We start from the raw sequence: 16,555 nt of genomic DNA on the forward strand, positions 1-16,555 counted from the left end.
AAATGACTCCAGTTCTCTGGTCTTAAACATAACAGCAATAATTTGAAGTTACTTTAAACCCATTTAAAGACATTCAGGATTAAGTCTCCAGACCTAGCCCAAGGGTGATCTTCAAAGAATGTTAAGTTTGGAACTGTATGGGAATTTGTTTGAAAAGTAGAGCAATGGCTGGTTTTGGAATGAAGCATTTGGAAATTCAGATTCTACCTTGCTCAAGAACTACCTCTTACAAATAGGGTAAATTTAGGCCAACTTTTTCATCTCTCTGATCCTTAATGTTCTAATCTATAAAATAGCATTGCTGTGATGATTAAAGGAATAATAGATGTGTTGCAAAGCATGGGGTGTGGATAGTAAGTGCTCAAATATACTTGGGTATATGGCAGGTACTCTTTTAAGTGCTTTCCTCTATTAGTTAGTGTAAGCCTTACAAAACTCCTGTGGGCTTGGTAACCATTATGTCCATTTTACAAGTGAAGAAACGGAGGCATGGATAAGTAGTCACAGAGCAGAGCTGAAATCAGAACCTAGGCAATTTAGCTAACGATAGGATTTTTTAAAAACCACAGAAAAACTAGAATTAAATATCTGAGCTTAACTGAAAAATAAATCTAGGGCCAAGTGGTAATGTTTTCTATAGAAATTTCTTTTTTTCTATAAGAAAAAAGGATCCTCTTAGGCAAGAATATTTTTAAGTGACACCGATAACCAAAAAAAGTTCTTTTTTATACCTCGGGAAGGGCATTCCAAACATTTTACACATTGTTACCTCTAGAAAGATGCTTGACATTTTATCTTGGACTGAAAGAAAGAAAGATCACAGAGACGTGAGCAGTAGGGCCAGAATTTCTGGTCTGCTCTCTGTCATGTTCTCTCTAGAGTGTAATTATTTCTACATCGGAGACCATGGCTGAACCACATGGGATAGGTATCCAGTTAGCTGTTAAAATTCATGTTAGTTTTCTACACAGTTGCTGATTTCTTTAAATGAAAGCCAAGGAGAAATGTATTTTCTATAGAGCATGGAAATAAGGAAGGATATTCGTGTATCTCATTCTTTGTCTTCTATATTTTATTTTAGTAATGTGTGTGTTTTAAAAAGGTACTTTTTAGAATTAATATTCTTCTCCAAAAGAAGTTTAAGAAATTATGCAGTATGCACGTTCTGATTTAAAAACCAACTTCAACACATCATTAGGGAGTGGGTGCAGTGGCTCATGCCTGTAATCCCAGCACTTTGAGAGGCTAAGGTGGGAGGACTGCTTGAGCCCAGGAGTCGGAGACCAGCCTGGGCAACATAGGGAGACCCACCCTGTCTCTACAAAAAAAAAAATTTTTTTTAATTAGCCAGGCATGGTGGTGCATGCCTGTGGTCCCAGCTACTTGGGAGGCTGAGGTAGGAGGATTGCTTAAACCTGGGAGGCCAAGGCTATAGTGAGCCATGGTCATGCCACTATAGGGAACAGAAAGAGACCTTGTTTCCAAAAATAAAATAAAATAAAATAAAATAAAATACCACATTATCAGCAAACACTATCCCCTCATAAGAAGTTGATTTTTCTTCTTATCAATATTTTTTGAGAGAAGGCAGAAATTCAAGTTGTTTTTACAAAGGGAATTAAGATCCAGTTTGAGAAAAGATGACTAACAATTTGTCTTAGGAAATTAGAATCAGTTTTCTTTATTTTTTCTTTCTGTAGGCTAAAAAATTAACTTGAAAATTTAAGAAATGTCAGAATCTAATATTTGTTTTTTTTTTCACCAGAGATAAAACTGGTTTGAGTTTGACATAACTTTAAGCTAATTCAGTTTGAATAATTTATAATAATGAATAATTCAGGAATGTCAGAGTCTTGGAATCTCTACATTGAAGATGCCTTAAAGATTTTAAATTTTTTTAAAAAATGTTTTAAAAAATATTTTATTGAGATGGGGGCCATCACTAGATAGTGTTTGCTCACTTATTGGGGGAACAGAGTAGAAACTGAAGTAAAAGTTTTAAAATATTTCAAATATGTCCCTTCATATAAAAATATTCAAACTTAGAAAATATTCCCAGGTTTTAAAAAACTATTCAGTTTAATGTGTCTTTGTTCCTTCTTAGATCAGTTAGAGTTGTTTTACAGTTATCTAAATTGAAAATGTTAGAAATAGCTGCCATTTATAATGAAAATAAAATGAATATACCCAACGATCACCTTCTCAGAAGCACATTTGTGATGTGAGGCCCACCGTACACCCACCTGAGCATCTTCAAATGTGTATCGTCCAGGTTCCTTCACGTTCTGTGTGGTTTTGTCATAACTCTTGGAATCCAAGTTAATGGCACTGGGGGCTCCAGGAGCCAGAAACTCTTGCCATATTTCCTGAACTCTTGAGGGCACTTCTTTAATAGGCCTCTTTTTCAGGTCCTCCACTGCCAGCCAGAATCTATGCAAAATGTGAGATCAGGTGTTTACTCTGACGGCCCATCATCTGAAAATCCTTGTGATATTTACGGATCATGCAGTTCATCATGATGACTCACAGCCAACTCACTTTCTCAGAGGGCTTCCAGTATCAGGGTGGTACTGACTATATTCAAAGGTATAATCTTCTTTGGAAGGAATTATGAAAAACAATCTCTTTTAAGTGTTTGTTGTTAAAAGCAGATCTGTCAGAGCCCTGTATAACATTCATTTTAGCTAAGGAAAGCAGCACTGCTAACTGTTTGTTGAAAACGAAGAGGAGTTTGAAGGGAATTAAAGGTGTAGGACATGGAGCCTCCAATTGGGAGACAAAGCCATGCACTGTGTTCTTTGGATCTTCTGTCCATTTGAGCAATGGGGGCTAGTGTGGAGAGCCTTTTCTGTTCTAGCTTGTAAGGGAATTACAAAGAAGCTTCACTGAAGTTAAAAGAGGCCTGGACATAAGATCAGAAAATTCCCTGGCTGGAAAAATAAAAACAATTAACTAATGATAAGCTAATTTAATTGAGAGAGTTATGGAATGACCGAAGCAGCAAGCTTTCACATGGAATTACTTGAAAAGTTTAAATGTGTAGAGGCATCATTGCAATTCAGAAGCCACAGAAGAATATATACTGACTTACTTCTGAATATAGACTTCTGAATATAGACTATATTTATAGTATATATATACTGAAGGAACCTGGGAGTGTGTTTTGGTTGATAATAGCAAGTGGTAAAGTCTAGTGAGAAGGGGCCACATTGTATTAACTGGTTGCATTTCTTCAATATTGTGCTCTAGGTTAGAGCTTGCTGGTTAGATCTCCAGAAATAATGTTTAAAAGATAAATGACTATATCATAATTTGTTAATAGAAACAAACACTCTACGTGAAAAAGTTGCTGCTAGGACTGTGTTATCCTCCGTAAACACTCTTACTGCTCTAATAGCAGATGCAGTCAAGGAAAGGCAAAGACGGCCACAGAGTCTTAACAGAGGTGATCAGCAGTACCTTCGTAACTACTAAGCTTTAACTTGACCATTAATGAATAATCAGAAATCAGTAATGAAGTGCATGAGCTAGAATTAGAATATCAACTACTACTCAGGGTAGTGATTTTTGAGTTTTCATTTCCAGATTTTGTTTTTTAATAGATATATATAACAGAGGATAATCTAACTTTGACAACACCTCAAACAGGAAACTACCACCATGACTTTTAGAAAGGAAGGCTCAAGACCATTCCCTCTTAAAACACAGATTTAGACACTGTGCACTCTAATAGGAATACTATGCAAGCCTGGGCGTGGTGGCTCACATCTGTAATCCCAGCACTTTGGGAGGTCGAGGCGGGCAGATCATCTGAGGTTGGGCATTTGAGATCAGCCTGGCCAACATGGTGAAACCCTGTCTCTACTAATAATAGAAAAATTAGCTGGGCATGGTGGTGAACGCCTGTAATCCCAGCTACTCGGGAGGCTGAGGCACGAGAATCACTTGAACCCGGGAGGTGGAGGTTGCGGTGAGCCAAGATCATGCCACTGCACTCCAGCCTGGGCAACAAGAGCAAAACTCTGTCTCAAAAAAAAAAAAAAAAAAAAAAAAAAAAAAAAGGAATGCTATGCGTAATCCGAGGGAGCAGGAGTTTTGAAATTAACATATGCTCAGTCAAGTTCGTTCCAGCACACTTTGAACACATCAATCAAAACAAAGTCTCTGTCCTCAAAGAATGAGTAGAGGAAAAGATAAACCATTTAAATGGCCGTAACACCAGGAAGTACATGAATGGCTCTCCAGGAAGAGAATGAACTAGATAGTCTGGGAATGGCAAGCAGGAAAGAGTCCCTCTGCTGGGGCAAGTGCTGGATTGGAAAAGGGGGATCTAGAAAAAGCTCTTCTAAATCCAGTGACATCTGAAATGGGCCTGGAAATAAGCATAAAATATAAAAGGGTTGAGAAGTTAATAACCACACCTACACCAACATGTAGGTGCAGGCACTGCTCTAAGTGATTCACATATTAACTCATTTAATTCCCACAGTAACTCTATAAAGCAAGTTCTATTATTCCCCTCATTTTAGAGAAGAGGAAACTGAGCATATGAAGATGAAGTTGCTTATTTAAGGTTGCTCACTATCCCATCTCACTATTAGTGTCATGGCTGAGGTTTGCCCCCAGAAAGTCTGCAGCAGATGACATGCCCACAAGCACTCCCTCACATGGTCTTTCTAACAGCATCGTTGCCTTTCTTAGTCTCACCATTACTGTAATTATTGTAATAGCTTAATAGCATGGAGGAGCCGGGTGCAATGGCGTGCACCTGTGGTCCCAGCTACTCAGGAGGCTGAGGTGGGAGGATCACTTGAGCCCAGGAGTTCAAGCCTGCTGTGAGCTATGACAGTGCCTCTGAACTGCAGCCTGGGTGTCAGAGAAAGATCCCATCTCTCTTAAAAAAAAAAAAAATCCTATATCCTTTATTTCCTGGTAGCTGGAACCTAAGTAAGTATTTTTAATGTCTTTGATTCTTGATTTCCTCATCAGTAAAATGGGATGATAATGCTTATTTCACTGGGTTTCCACTGGATTAATTGGTTTCCATTGGATTAGTTGATTAAATTAATTCCATTAATCTATACTAATGATATAAATTATATAGAAGGTGCTGAAAAGTACCTGGCATATTTTTAGTCACTCAAAGATAAAAACTCATGATATTACTACATTTTCTTAGCACTTGCTCATGCTATGTGTTTTGCTCGAAAAAAAGAATGAGGGAAATACATCATAAAATTTCAAGTTTCTTCTCCCTATTAGGGAGAGCAGAGGGTGTATTTGAAGCATAAGTAGTTATTGAGAAACAGTGCTTCTTATTTTTCTCCTGTCCTAATATTTGAAAAAAAAAAAAAAGCTCAGGTGAGTGACACACTCTCACTGATAACAGGAGGGCAGCTGTTTGGTTAAGATGCACGGAGGGTTATTTTATTTTAAGTGCAATTCACAGCCCTGTTGACCACTGGACCGTTTTGTCTCCTTCAGTGTGTGACACAGATATGTCAGTGGAAGCAGAGTAGGGCTCAGATTTGGGGAGCAGTGGACAGTAGCTTGGTACTGGTTTGCAGGAAGCCAAGAATGCCACTTACATGCAATCTGACCTCCTTAGCCATACTTTCTCGGCTTAAGCTTCCTCAGTCATGCTTTTCTCATCTATAAAATGAGGCAATATTTACACTTTATGTTGGTTTTGGTGGTTAGATGTGTGATCAGAAATAATGAATGCAAAATATAACATAGCATATTATAAAAGTAGTAGATATAAATATATTCTGGTGTCTTGTAGGTATTCAATAATTAATCTAATCTACATCTTTCATTTATCTACTGATCTATACTTACTATGATAGGCATATAGTAGATACTCAAGAAATATATATATGTATATATATAATATGTGCATATATATAAGATAATCTAATATTTCTTAAATATAATTACTTAGTCTAGAGTCTAGTACGGCATAGAATGATTAAGATAAGAAATGATTAAAGCTTGAACTAAGAAATTGGCAATAATTCAATTCATGCCTGAAACTGAGTATCCACATGCTCTTTTTCCAAAAGCATCTTCTCTCTTCCTGTTTTGATGGTTTATCTCCTCCCCATTGTCCAGCTCTTAGCCTAGAAGCAATTTCCCCTAGTATCCCTTTGCTGGTCTCTAACTCTGGGCTAGGCATCCCTCTGTGCTTTTCCCAACTAAACACCCAGGATTTTGTGCTGCAATTTGTTTTCTCGTCTGTATCTACTAACAGACTGTAATTTTAATGAGAGAAGGAGATGTTTTTATTTGGCTAGGCAAGGCTGGTAAGGTTTATTACTTGTTTATTTACTCATCGTGATACAAATAATACCAGCATGTTTTCAAAAACTTAGAGAATGAGAGGAACATCCATCTCCCCAGCCACTAAAATGCCTCAAGTATCCTTTATCTCTGCTTTATTTTTAATGCATTCTTTTTTTTTTCTTTTTTAGACAGAGTCTTGCTCTGTTGCCCGGGCTGGAGTGCAGTGGTGCAATCTTGGCTCACTGCAACCTCCACCTCCTGGGTTTAAGTGATTCTCATTCCTCAGCCTCCCCAGCAACTGGCACTACAGGCATGTGCCATCATGCCCAGTTAATTTTAATTTTTATTTTTTGTAGAGATGGAGTTTGCCGTGTTGGCCAGGCTGGTCTCAAATTCCTGGCCTCAAGAGATCCACCTGCCTCAGCTCCCAAAGTGGTGGGATTACAGGCCTGAGCCCCGCGCCTAGCCTTTTAATGAATTCTTGCACTCAATCATTGACAATGTGACCTCAACATAGAAAATGTTATTAGTAGGCTCAATACAGAACTTTAGCAACTTTAGCAGCAAGATCTTGCAAAAGCCCAAGCATGAAGGATTCCCATAAACTGGAAGGAGAATAGGAAGCTGCATGCCAGCAATCCATGCTAGGCACACATAGAGAGTTGCACTCCTCCAGGTTCTGCCTGTGGTCATCTTGCTTCATCCATGTGACATGTGTCAGCGTCCTACATCTTTCTGAATGGTTTGGGATTCCTGTTAAATCTCCTGAAAAGAACGTGACCATGCCTGGCACTACTTCATTCCAATGAAAATGAATGAATGCAGAGAACTTTCAGCAAATGAATTTTGCAGGACTGCGTAAGTCATGGAAAAGTAAAAATTGGGCATCAGGTTTCAAAAGAATAATGAATGAAAAGCTCATGAAAAAACAGTCTTATATAGTGGAAAGTTATCACTCCCTTCAAAGATGTTAAATAGAGCTATTAAAATCCACTCTAATGTCTTATATTTAAAAATGCAATTTTCAGATCCTCCTTATGTTAGCAAATTTTAAAAATATATAAAGACGATGTTTACAACAGATGGGCAGAACGAGTGTTGCTGTCTCATGAACAGCTCAATGCTGTGCTGCTCTCAATTGCCCTGTGGCTATTATTTAAACATGCAAAGAGAATGAGACAGCCCAGTAGTTTGGTTTCAAGTTATTTGATACAGCTGCCCAGTCTCTTCTTCTCTAACTTGCTTGAGAAGTGATACTCAAAGATAGTCAACATTGACAAATAGATGATATTTTTATTGAACTTCATAAATGTTATTGGCCAATCTCCACTTTGCCAAACATTGCTCTTTGTACTGCATTTCTTTACAGAGTCCATTTCAAAGCCACCAAATTTGTATAGTTAAAACATCTGGAGGCACAGAGACGGCGTAAAAATAAGTTATAAGAAATTGATACGTGGGACAGCCTTTGCCTTGCTATCTTTTTTCCCTTCATTAGGTGGCAGAAATTCAGTGGGTTCATAACATCATTATGATGTTAGTGGAGGATCTATTACCTCCAGAATAACCAGATACATCACAGACAGTATTTCTCTGGCGTATAAGATCCAAGCAATGTGTCTTACCTTAAATTTTCCGAGCTGAATTCTGACTCTAGAAATTTAAGGAACTGTTCTCTCCCAACTGGGTCTTTCAATGCCTCGTCCATGCCGAAACCCCATCGTTTTACCCTCTGCTGGCTCGGTTCTTTGCTATAGAAGATAAAACAAAGGCAAACACATTCCTTTCATCAGAATTCCAATTTTTTTTGTTATTACATTCTCCTTTAAAATCATGTGTGCCTCGAAGTTCCCATCTTTACCTTTTGTTTCAAAAAAATATACCTCTGATTAACGGCTCTGCGTGAAATCATCATGTACATTAGTATTAATAATAACGTCTAACATTTATTGAGCATTATGTGCTAAGGACTTTACAAAAATGGTCTCTTTTAGTTTCTGCCAGCCACTTTATGAGATAGGCACTATTAATCTTATTATTTACAGATGAGGAAATTGAGGCATAGAGTTATCACTTGCCAATGTCAGGCAAGTAATAAGGGGCAAAGATCCAGATGTTCTGACCTCAATGCCACACTTCTTTTCTTTCTTTTTTCTGAGACGGAGTTTCGCTCTTGTCAACCAGGCTGGAGTACAACGGTGCGATCTCGGCTCACTGCAACCTCCGCCTCCCGGGCTCAAGAGAGTCTCCTGCCTCAGCCTCCCGAGTAGCTGGGATTACAGGCGCCTGCCACCATGACCCACTACTTTTTATACTTTACTTAGTAGAGATGGGGTTTCACCACTTGGGCCAGGCTGGTCTCGAACTCCTGATCTCAGGTGATCCACCCACCTCAGCCTCCCAAAGTGCTGGGATTACAGGTGTGAGCCACCACACCAGGCACACATTTCTTAACCACTATGCCACACAGTGCCATGCAGGTATATTGAACTGGGGAAAATGCATTGGTAACCAAAAGATCTCAATACTAGCTTATGACTCTGGTGTCAATTAAATCTGTGACCTAATCCTAGCTGAGTCACAATATTTTGGGGTTCCAGCTTTCTCATCTGTAAAATCTTTAATTTGTGGATGAAGAGTTCTGGGCATGTCCAGTGTTTAAGATTCATGGCTGGATGCAAAAGAAAGAGATAGTCCAGAAATGCAATCTAGAGAACTGCTAGAAATATGACAGAGTGCCAATCTTTTCTTTGTAAAGTGATAAGCCATGATCTTTTTATGACTCTGTTAAGACTGATGATGCAATTCTTTCCCTATATAGCTCATGAAGGAAACCAGGGAGTCCTAAGTGGTGCTTTGCTTTTCTTAGGAAGTAAGTGTCTTGCCAGTTTCTCTTACAGTGTTTATGGTAAGACCATTTTGTTTTAAAATTCAATTTATAAAGAAATACTTGTGTTGGGCTTAAGTATGCATGGCTTTAGCATTCATTTTACTTGAATACATGAGCCTTTGTGACTACGTGGGTTTTCCAGGAAGATAATAGCAATGAGCTAAATTTCAAGAACTGAAGATCCTAACTCTGAATAATTGCACCTCTAATTTTGGGTTGGTCTTTCCAGCAATGCAAATCTTAATGCAAACGTGAATGTCTAAGGTTCAAAAGCCATTATCTCAAACAAGAATGTTAGATATGAGCCAATGGAGACAAAGAACAAAATTACATTCACAATTAGCCAACAATAAATTCCTTCCCATTTCACTCAGACCCTGAAATGCAGCAACATATTTGTGAGAAAGACAAAATGCCACCTACCTTGCTTCAAGCTCCCAGAAAGTGGTGTCATCGGACAGCCATGGGTTAGAAGGATCAGGTGGCAAGAGAAACGGGTCGTATTCTAAATACTGTTCCGTGTAACCTAGTAGACTAGGGAGAAAAAACATTTCCACTTTCTTTAGTTTTCTGACTGGGGTTACAGCCAGTCCAAAGCAAGGAAAACAATATAAAAATGTGGGACCAAGGAATTCTTGCTCACTTAAAGAATGAAATCCAATGGCAATCTTCATGTTTCAATAACTTTCATGCAAAAACTTATTGTGCTTTTTGGCAGAAAACTGTGGCTAAAGATTCCATCTCTCCTCATGCCTAAGCTATATAAATCAATATCCCTTGTTTAACATGAAGCACTATGGAAGAGGTCAGTGTGTGAAGGGCACCGCTAAGAGTCAGTTCCGATCTTTGGTTAATCAGTCCACCCACAGCAGAACAGATTTTAGCTAACTTAGAGAAGGGCTTAAAAGGGAAATTCTGTCGAAAGTATTTACAGGAATTAAGTAAAATGGGAGCCACTGACAAGTTTTTTAAATGTATATACAAAATTTAAAAAGGGAGAAGGGAAAGAAGTTGGAGAGGCAGGAGTTGGCAATGCCCAAAAGTGAAGAATATGAATGGCATTAAGAACAGATTTAAATGAAGAAAGGGAAAATATCTAAAATTTGAGTTTCATTCATATTCTGAAGTCAGGCAGGAACAGTGTCAATTGTTACTGTTAAAGTAAGTTTATAGAGAAGCTCCAAGTTGCCAAAAGGTAATCAATAAACGGAAAGTTTCATGTCTTCCGGCAGGAGTGAAAAGGCTAGACTCTGCAGAATTATCCGCTGTATCTGATTCTTAGTTGAACAAGGACTGGACGTCTAGGCATTTAAGACAATTATAATCATTCTGTCATTTAAACTACGTCAAAAGAGTTCTTTGAAAATTTTTCTATGTGCAAAAAGGAAAACAAAATCACATTACTTATAGGATTTTAATTATCTGTCCCAACAGCTGTCTTTCATTTTTAAACACATTTAATTGTCATAAGAAATTTTAAAATTTATGTAGACACTTTGAAATACTCACCTGTCAGCGACTTTTGACATTTTTAACCGATGTCTATCTAACTGTATTTGCCAATATTTTATCTGAAAAGAGGATGAGAGAAGGAGTTACATAAGTAATGACATTTTCACAATTTTCTACTCTAAATCATGATCGACTGGGCAATTCTGAACAAGAGTATATTCTATGTCAGTACAATTTCAAAGTTGGTTAAAAAAATAAAAGCAGAGGGCTTCTAAAGAGTTGACAAAATGAAATGTTGGAATGTGAACACAACTGATATCACTTTAGAACAGCAATGAGTTTGACCATTCTGCCTACTTTAATGAAATGTAATTTTATTTTAAAATTGTAGAGATTTTGCTGGGTGCAGTGGCTCACGCCTGTAATCCTAGCACTTTGGGAGGTCGAGGTGGGCGCATCACTTGAGCCCAGGAATTCGAGACCAGCCTGGCCAACATAGTGAGACCCTGTCTGTAAAAATATATACAAAAATTAGCAAGGTGTAGTGGTGCAGGTACTATAGTCCCAGCTACTCTGGGGGCTGAGGCAGGAGGATCACTTGGGACTTTGAAGCAGAGGTTGCAGTGAGCTGAGATCACACCACTGCACTACAGTCTGGGTGACAGAGCAAGACTCTGTTTCAAAAAAATAAAAAATAAAATTGTAGAGATTTTAAACATTCATTCATGGTGAATACCTAAATCCAGAATCATACTTCCCTCCAAATTTAGAAAATTATTTATTACTATAATTTCAAAATAAATCCTATCTCCTAATACCAAGAAAGCATCAATATGTGTTTTGAGAATAATTTTTATCAGCAATTCATGACAAATGCTCACATGGAATAATCACGCACAGAAAACTTTAATTAAAAACTCCCTGAATGACTTTTCCTTCCTGATTATTATAAATCTACTAGAAAAGTATATATTACACTCTTGATAAACCGTATTATAATAAAATATTAAGGGAAAAGAGTCAAAATGAGAATAAAGCCCCATGACTGAACCAGTCAAGAAATTTAACTATTATTTGATTTGAAATACTGGAGTTTGCTTTGAACTATTACTTGGATATTATTATAATATTACTTGGATAGTTTAGCATGACTCCATGACTGTACACCAGTGTTGATAAGAAAAAACTTCAAGAGGTAGAGAGAAATCACCACTGTGGAAAGGAAGAATAAGCACTCTTGTGAAGAAAATGTCCTATCATTGGATATGGGAAGTGTGACAATGTTCTCAACCTCTTGTCCTCTTACTCTTTAAAACAGAGCTTTGGGGTACAAAGTAACTATTGATGATGGAGTCACCTACAAATCAGCATAGGTGATTTTTACAACTGGTTAGAGGAACAAGGATTTGGGTAAATAAAGAGTGAGGGGTTTTGAAAATCATTACTATATATTGATACATTTTCAAGTAATTACAATACTTAAAATTAGAAAATTTTATTATCTTTTAACTGCAAATCTTCCATATGAAACAGGCAATCATACAAATAACCTTTAAAAATACCCACTATTAACATTTACTCTCTGGTTTTCATAGCTGTTACTCTGTAAACCTTTAACAGGTCATCTCATAGGTTGACTCACCTGTTGTTGTAACTCATCTTCTGTTGGAGGTTTAGTTTCTGGTGTGGGTGTGTGGGTAGGACTGTGACTTCTAATATCATTTTGTAAACCATAGACAGACTATATTAAAATAAAAAATAAACATTTTAGGACAAAATATCATTTACAGTCACAGACTTTCTAAAAAGTAACTCTAGCATAAATTCAATAAGGTCTCTCAAAGCTTATTTGATTAAGCTTCTTATCAAAATTCAAAAGACACTGCTATGATAAATATATGCATATAAAATAGAAGCACATCTCTGAAAAAATGTAGTTAGATTATTAACTTTGACAAAATAATTGATTATATGTAGAGAACAAGGTGCATGTGATAAACTTTGAGAGCAGGCTTGGAATACCAAGTTGGAGAATGTTAACACTAAGTAATGTTTCATAAGCATTCATTTAAGAAAATAGAGAGGTGGATGCAGAATAGAATAGAATAGAAATGTAATAACCCAAAAGAAGATTTAAAAATAACTTGATATTTTACATAGAAATTAAATGGAGCACTGAGGAGACTGACAAGTCAAGAATTCTATTGCTGATTTGATTTCTGATGGTGCAATAGAAGACACCGGGGTACTCCTATTCTCTGTATCAACAGTGGGTTATTTACTTCACCACACTGGCCTTTCTATTGGGTGCCATTTGCAAACATCAGTGACCCCAGAGGCGTCATGCATCTTTGGAATTCTCAATACCCTTGTACTTTTTTATTAACTTGTCAAAAGGTGAGACCTACTACTTAGGAAGACTCTTTTTTGAGAAAGGCGCATTGCTTAGTAAGTATAAATAAAGATCTGGTGACTAAAGGGATGAAAAACTATCTGTAATTGAGTGTGAGACATCTCACGTGTCAACTCAAGGAAGAAGCCAAATTATTTTTTCTTGAAAATTATACTATTCCATTAAAATAAAGAATTTAATGGGTGTTACTGAGCACTTTTTCTTTGGACATGAGCAAGAAGAACAAGGGCATAATAAAACTGCATGAACTCCATAAAATTAGTACCAGATAAGGTTTGCAAAGACACTTTAGATGAGGTTAGATCCAGATGCCTAATGATGCCAATTTTCAGGCCAGTCACCAAGCTTGCCAATATCTCTAAATTCAATGTATTTTTGTTCCTGATCCACTTTCACTAGGACCTTACGTCCACTTACATTACCTCTTGACTCTGTATCTGCACCTTTCGGATGCGGTTTTGCCCTTGTGTCTCCCCCTGCTCCGTCCTTTTTTTTTTATTTTATTTTTTGAGACAGAGTCTCATTCTGTCATCCAGGCTGGAGTGCAGTGGCATAATCTTGGCTCACCACAACCTCCTCCTGGGTTCAAGTGATTCTCTTGCCTCAGCCTCCCCAGTAGCTGAGATTACAGGCACATGCCACCATGCCTGGGTAATTTTTGCATTTTTAGTAGAGACAGGGTTTCACCATGTTGGTCAGGCTGGTCTTGAACTCCTGACCTCAGGTGACCCACCCGCCTTGGCCTCCCAAAGTGCTGGGATTACAGGCGTGAGCCACTGTGCCTGGCCTCCATCCTTTTTTTGGTGCTCTCATCGTTTCTTTAATAGATTTTAACTTGGATTTAATCATTGGGATTATCTGTTCCCAGACTATCTTGAGTAGGCCTCTTCAATGCCCTTCTCTTGCCCTAGCACCAGACCCTTGGGAACCCAATTCCCATTACTGAAGACATCCACTTCTGTTTTCTTTTTTTATAATGCCAAACAAGAGGCAGCAAATGGCCATCCATTTCAACACAAGGATTTGCTCATATGCTTTAAATTTACCCTGAACAGGATGGAGCTGAATGGCTTAAACTAGCCCTTTTATTTCACTTATTTTTTCACTCATTCATTCATTCAACATTTATTGAACACTTACTATATACTGGATATAGTGCTAAGCATTAGGGAAATACAAATAAAATAGATGTGCTTCTTTCTGCACTGGAACTCACAACCCAGTGGAAGGGAAAGAAGTTACACAGGCAATTACACAAATAAATATATGACTAAAAATGCGATAAGTATTATGAAACAGAAAAGAATAACAAGCATAGGGCCTGGAATATAAAGTGATTTAATTTACACTGAAGGAATGGAAATGGCCCAAGCTGATACTAGCCATATTTGAACATGATTAAATAAAACAACCTTCTGAATTCTGAAATAACAGTAGAGGTTGATTTAAAAAAAAAATTATGTGGTGTATATACATAATGGAACACTATTCAGTCTTTATAGAACGAGAAATTCTGTCATTTGCAATAACATGGATGAGCCTAGAGGATATTATGTTTAGTTAAATAACCTAGGCAGAGAGGTATTTACCATAGAATTACACTTACATGTGGAATATAAAAAAGTCGAAGTAGAGAGTAGAGTGACAGTTACCAGAGGCTGGGATAGGGGGTGGGAAAAGAAAGATCTCGGTCAATGGGTATAAAGTCAGTTAGCTAGGAGGAATAAGCCCTAGTGTTCTATTGGACAGCAAGGTGACTATTGTTAATAATAATGTATTACATATTTCAAAGTAACTAAAAGAGAGGATTTTAAATGTTCTTGCCACAAAAAAGATAAATATTTGTGGTGACGAATATGTTGATTACTCTGATTTGTTCATTCCGTGGTATATATGTTTATTGAATATTACCTCATAAATATGTGCAATTATTATTTGTCAATTAAAATTAGGCAACAGAGAGATCACCAATTATATAATAGTTGTACCTTTCAGTATCTGCTATTTTTTCAATTGTATCACCTTATTTTTTGAAAACAAAAATAAAAAGACTCTGAGACTTGAAGTTTCCATTCTTTTTTAACTTGGTTTAATTATTTAAAGTTTTTAAGTAATAATCTACAGGTCATGTAAACACTGCTTATAAAAAATAGCTAATGGTTTAAACAGTAAGTTTTTGGGCTAAGAGAAAAAAATAAAAGACTGCTAGAAAAACACAGCAATTCGTGGTATCATGAAAGTAAAATGACCCATAATTTATCTTTTATCTCTACATTTCTATAATGATTTCAACATTTATGCATTTCCTGTAAACTCTGTAGAGGTCCCATAAGAGGCCGGGTACGGTGGCTCACGCCTGTGATCCCAGTAGTTTGGGAGGCCGAGGCGGGCATATCACAAGATCAGGAGATAGAGACCACCCTGGCCAACATGGTGAAACCCCATCTCTACTGAAAATACAAAATTAGCCGGGTATGGTGGCACATGCGTGTAGTCCCAGCTACTCAGGAGGCTGATGCAGGAGAATCACTTGAACCCGGGAGGCAGAGGTTGTAGTGAGCCAAGATCGCACCACTGCATTCCAGTCTGGTGACAGAGCAAGACTCTGTCTCAAAACAACAACAACAACAACAACAAAAAAAAAAACCAGAGACCATGACCCAAACCATTGGGAAGTGTTGCTTAAAACATCTTCCAGGCACCTGGCTACTGGCTCTGAAGTTACTGCAGAGTTTCCATTTCTTGTCTTACATAAAATTCAACATCAGGAGGTCTCTCTTTCACCAATCTGAGCACTGTTCATTTCCTGGGGATAGTGATAGCTTTTAACTTTGATTGTTGGCTACAATGAAAACAGCCGAGAAGAATATAATTTTATATGTGGGGATTATTTTATGGACAAAGGAGGCAAAGAGATTAATCCTATTTTGGCAGGCAAGTTATGAAAATTATTTGCAATGTAAAAGGCTTTGCATGTTTTGGAAAAAAATGTATTCAAATTGTGGTACAGGGTGGGGTGGCATAGAGCTAGAAACAGGTAGGGTTAGAGAGGAAGAGAAATAAAATCTCTTAATGCAGCAGGGGGAAAATCAAAGTAACTAATTGAGATCCATTTTCAGTTTCAATAGCAAAATCATTTATTTGCAATACTTTGGCTTGATTAACATGTTCTTTTATTCCCTATGGTGCTAAGACAAGCACTTTTTCATACACAGTGCCATCTATTTATTCATTAAATAAAATAGATTTGGCTTCCTACATAAATCATAGGTGATTTCCCTTGACATTTTAGAAGATAACTAGAAAAATTATCCTTTTTTTTTTTAAGGTGGGGGGTGGGGGTTTGCTATGGTCTGAATGTTTGTGTCTCTCCAAAATTCATATGTTGAAATCCTCAACCCCTAATGTGATGGTATTAAAAGGTAGGGACTTTGGGAGATGACTAGGTATGAGGGTGAAGCCCTTGTGAATGGGATTAGTGCCCTTATAAAGAGGCCTGAGGGAGCTCATCTGCA

General features: G+C 37.4%; 1 protein-coding gene across 4 annotated transcripts in view; it reads right to left on the minus strand.

Annotated features, from left to right (window-relative positions):
* The window catches only part of RGS7 (regulator of G protein signaling 7), a 569,955-nt gene that overhangs the window by 26,842 nt on the left and 526,558 nt on the right, over positions 1-16,555 (minus strand). For all 4 annotated transcript variants that reach the window (XM_050770857.1, XM_050770848.1, XM_050770873.1 and 1 more), the window contains 5 exons: positions 12,270-12,368; positions 10,685-10,746; positions 9,599-9,709; positions 7,911-8,036; positions 2,244-2,430 (listed from right to left, as the gene is read on the minus strand). In XM_050770857.1, coding sequence (XP_050626814.1) covers positions 2,244-2,430; positions 7,911-8,036; positions 9,599-9,709; positions 10,685-10,746; positions 12,270-12,368 — 585 coding nt within the window. The remainder of the gene's footprint in view (positions 1-2,243; positions 2,431-7,910; positions 8,037-9,598; positions 9,710-10,684; positions 10,747-12,269; positions 12,369-16,555) is intronic.

This window comes from Macaca thibetana, chromosome 1 (assembly GCF_024542745.1).
Source record: "Macaca thibetana thibetana isolate TM-01 chromosome 1, ASM2454274v1, whole genome shotgun sequence".
Lineage (NCBI taxonomy): Eukaryota > Metazoa > Chordata > Mammalia > Primates > Cercopithecidae > Macaca > Macaca thibetana.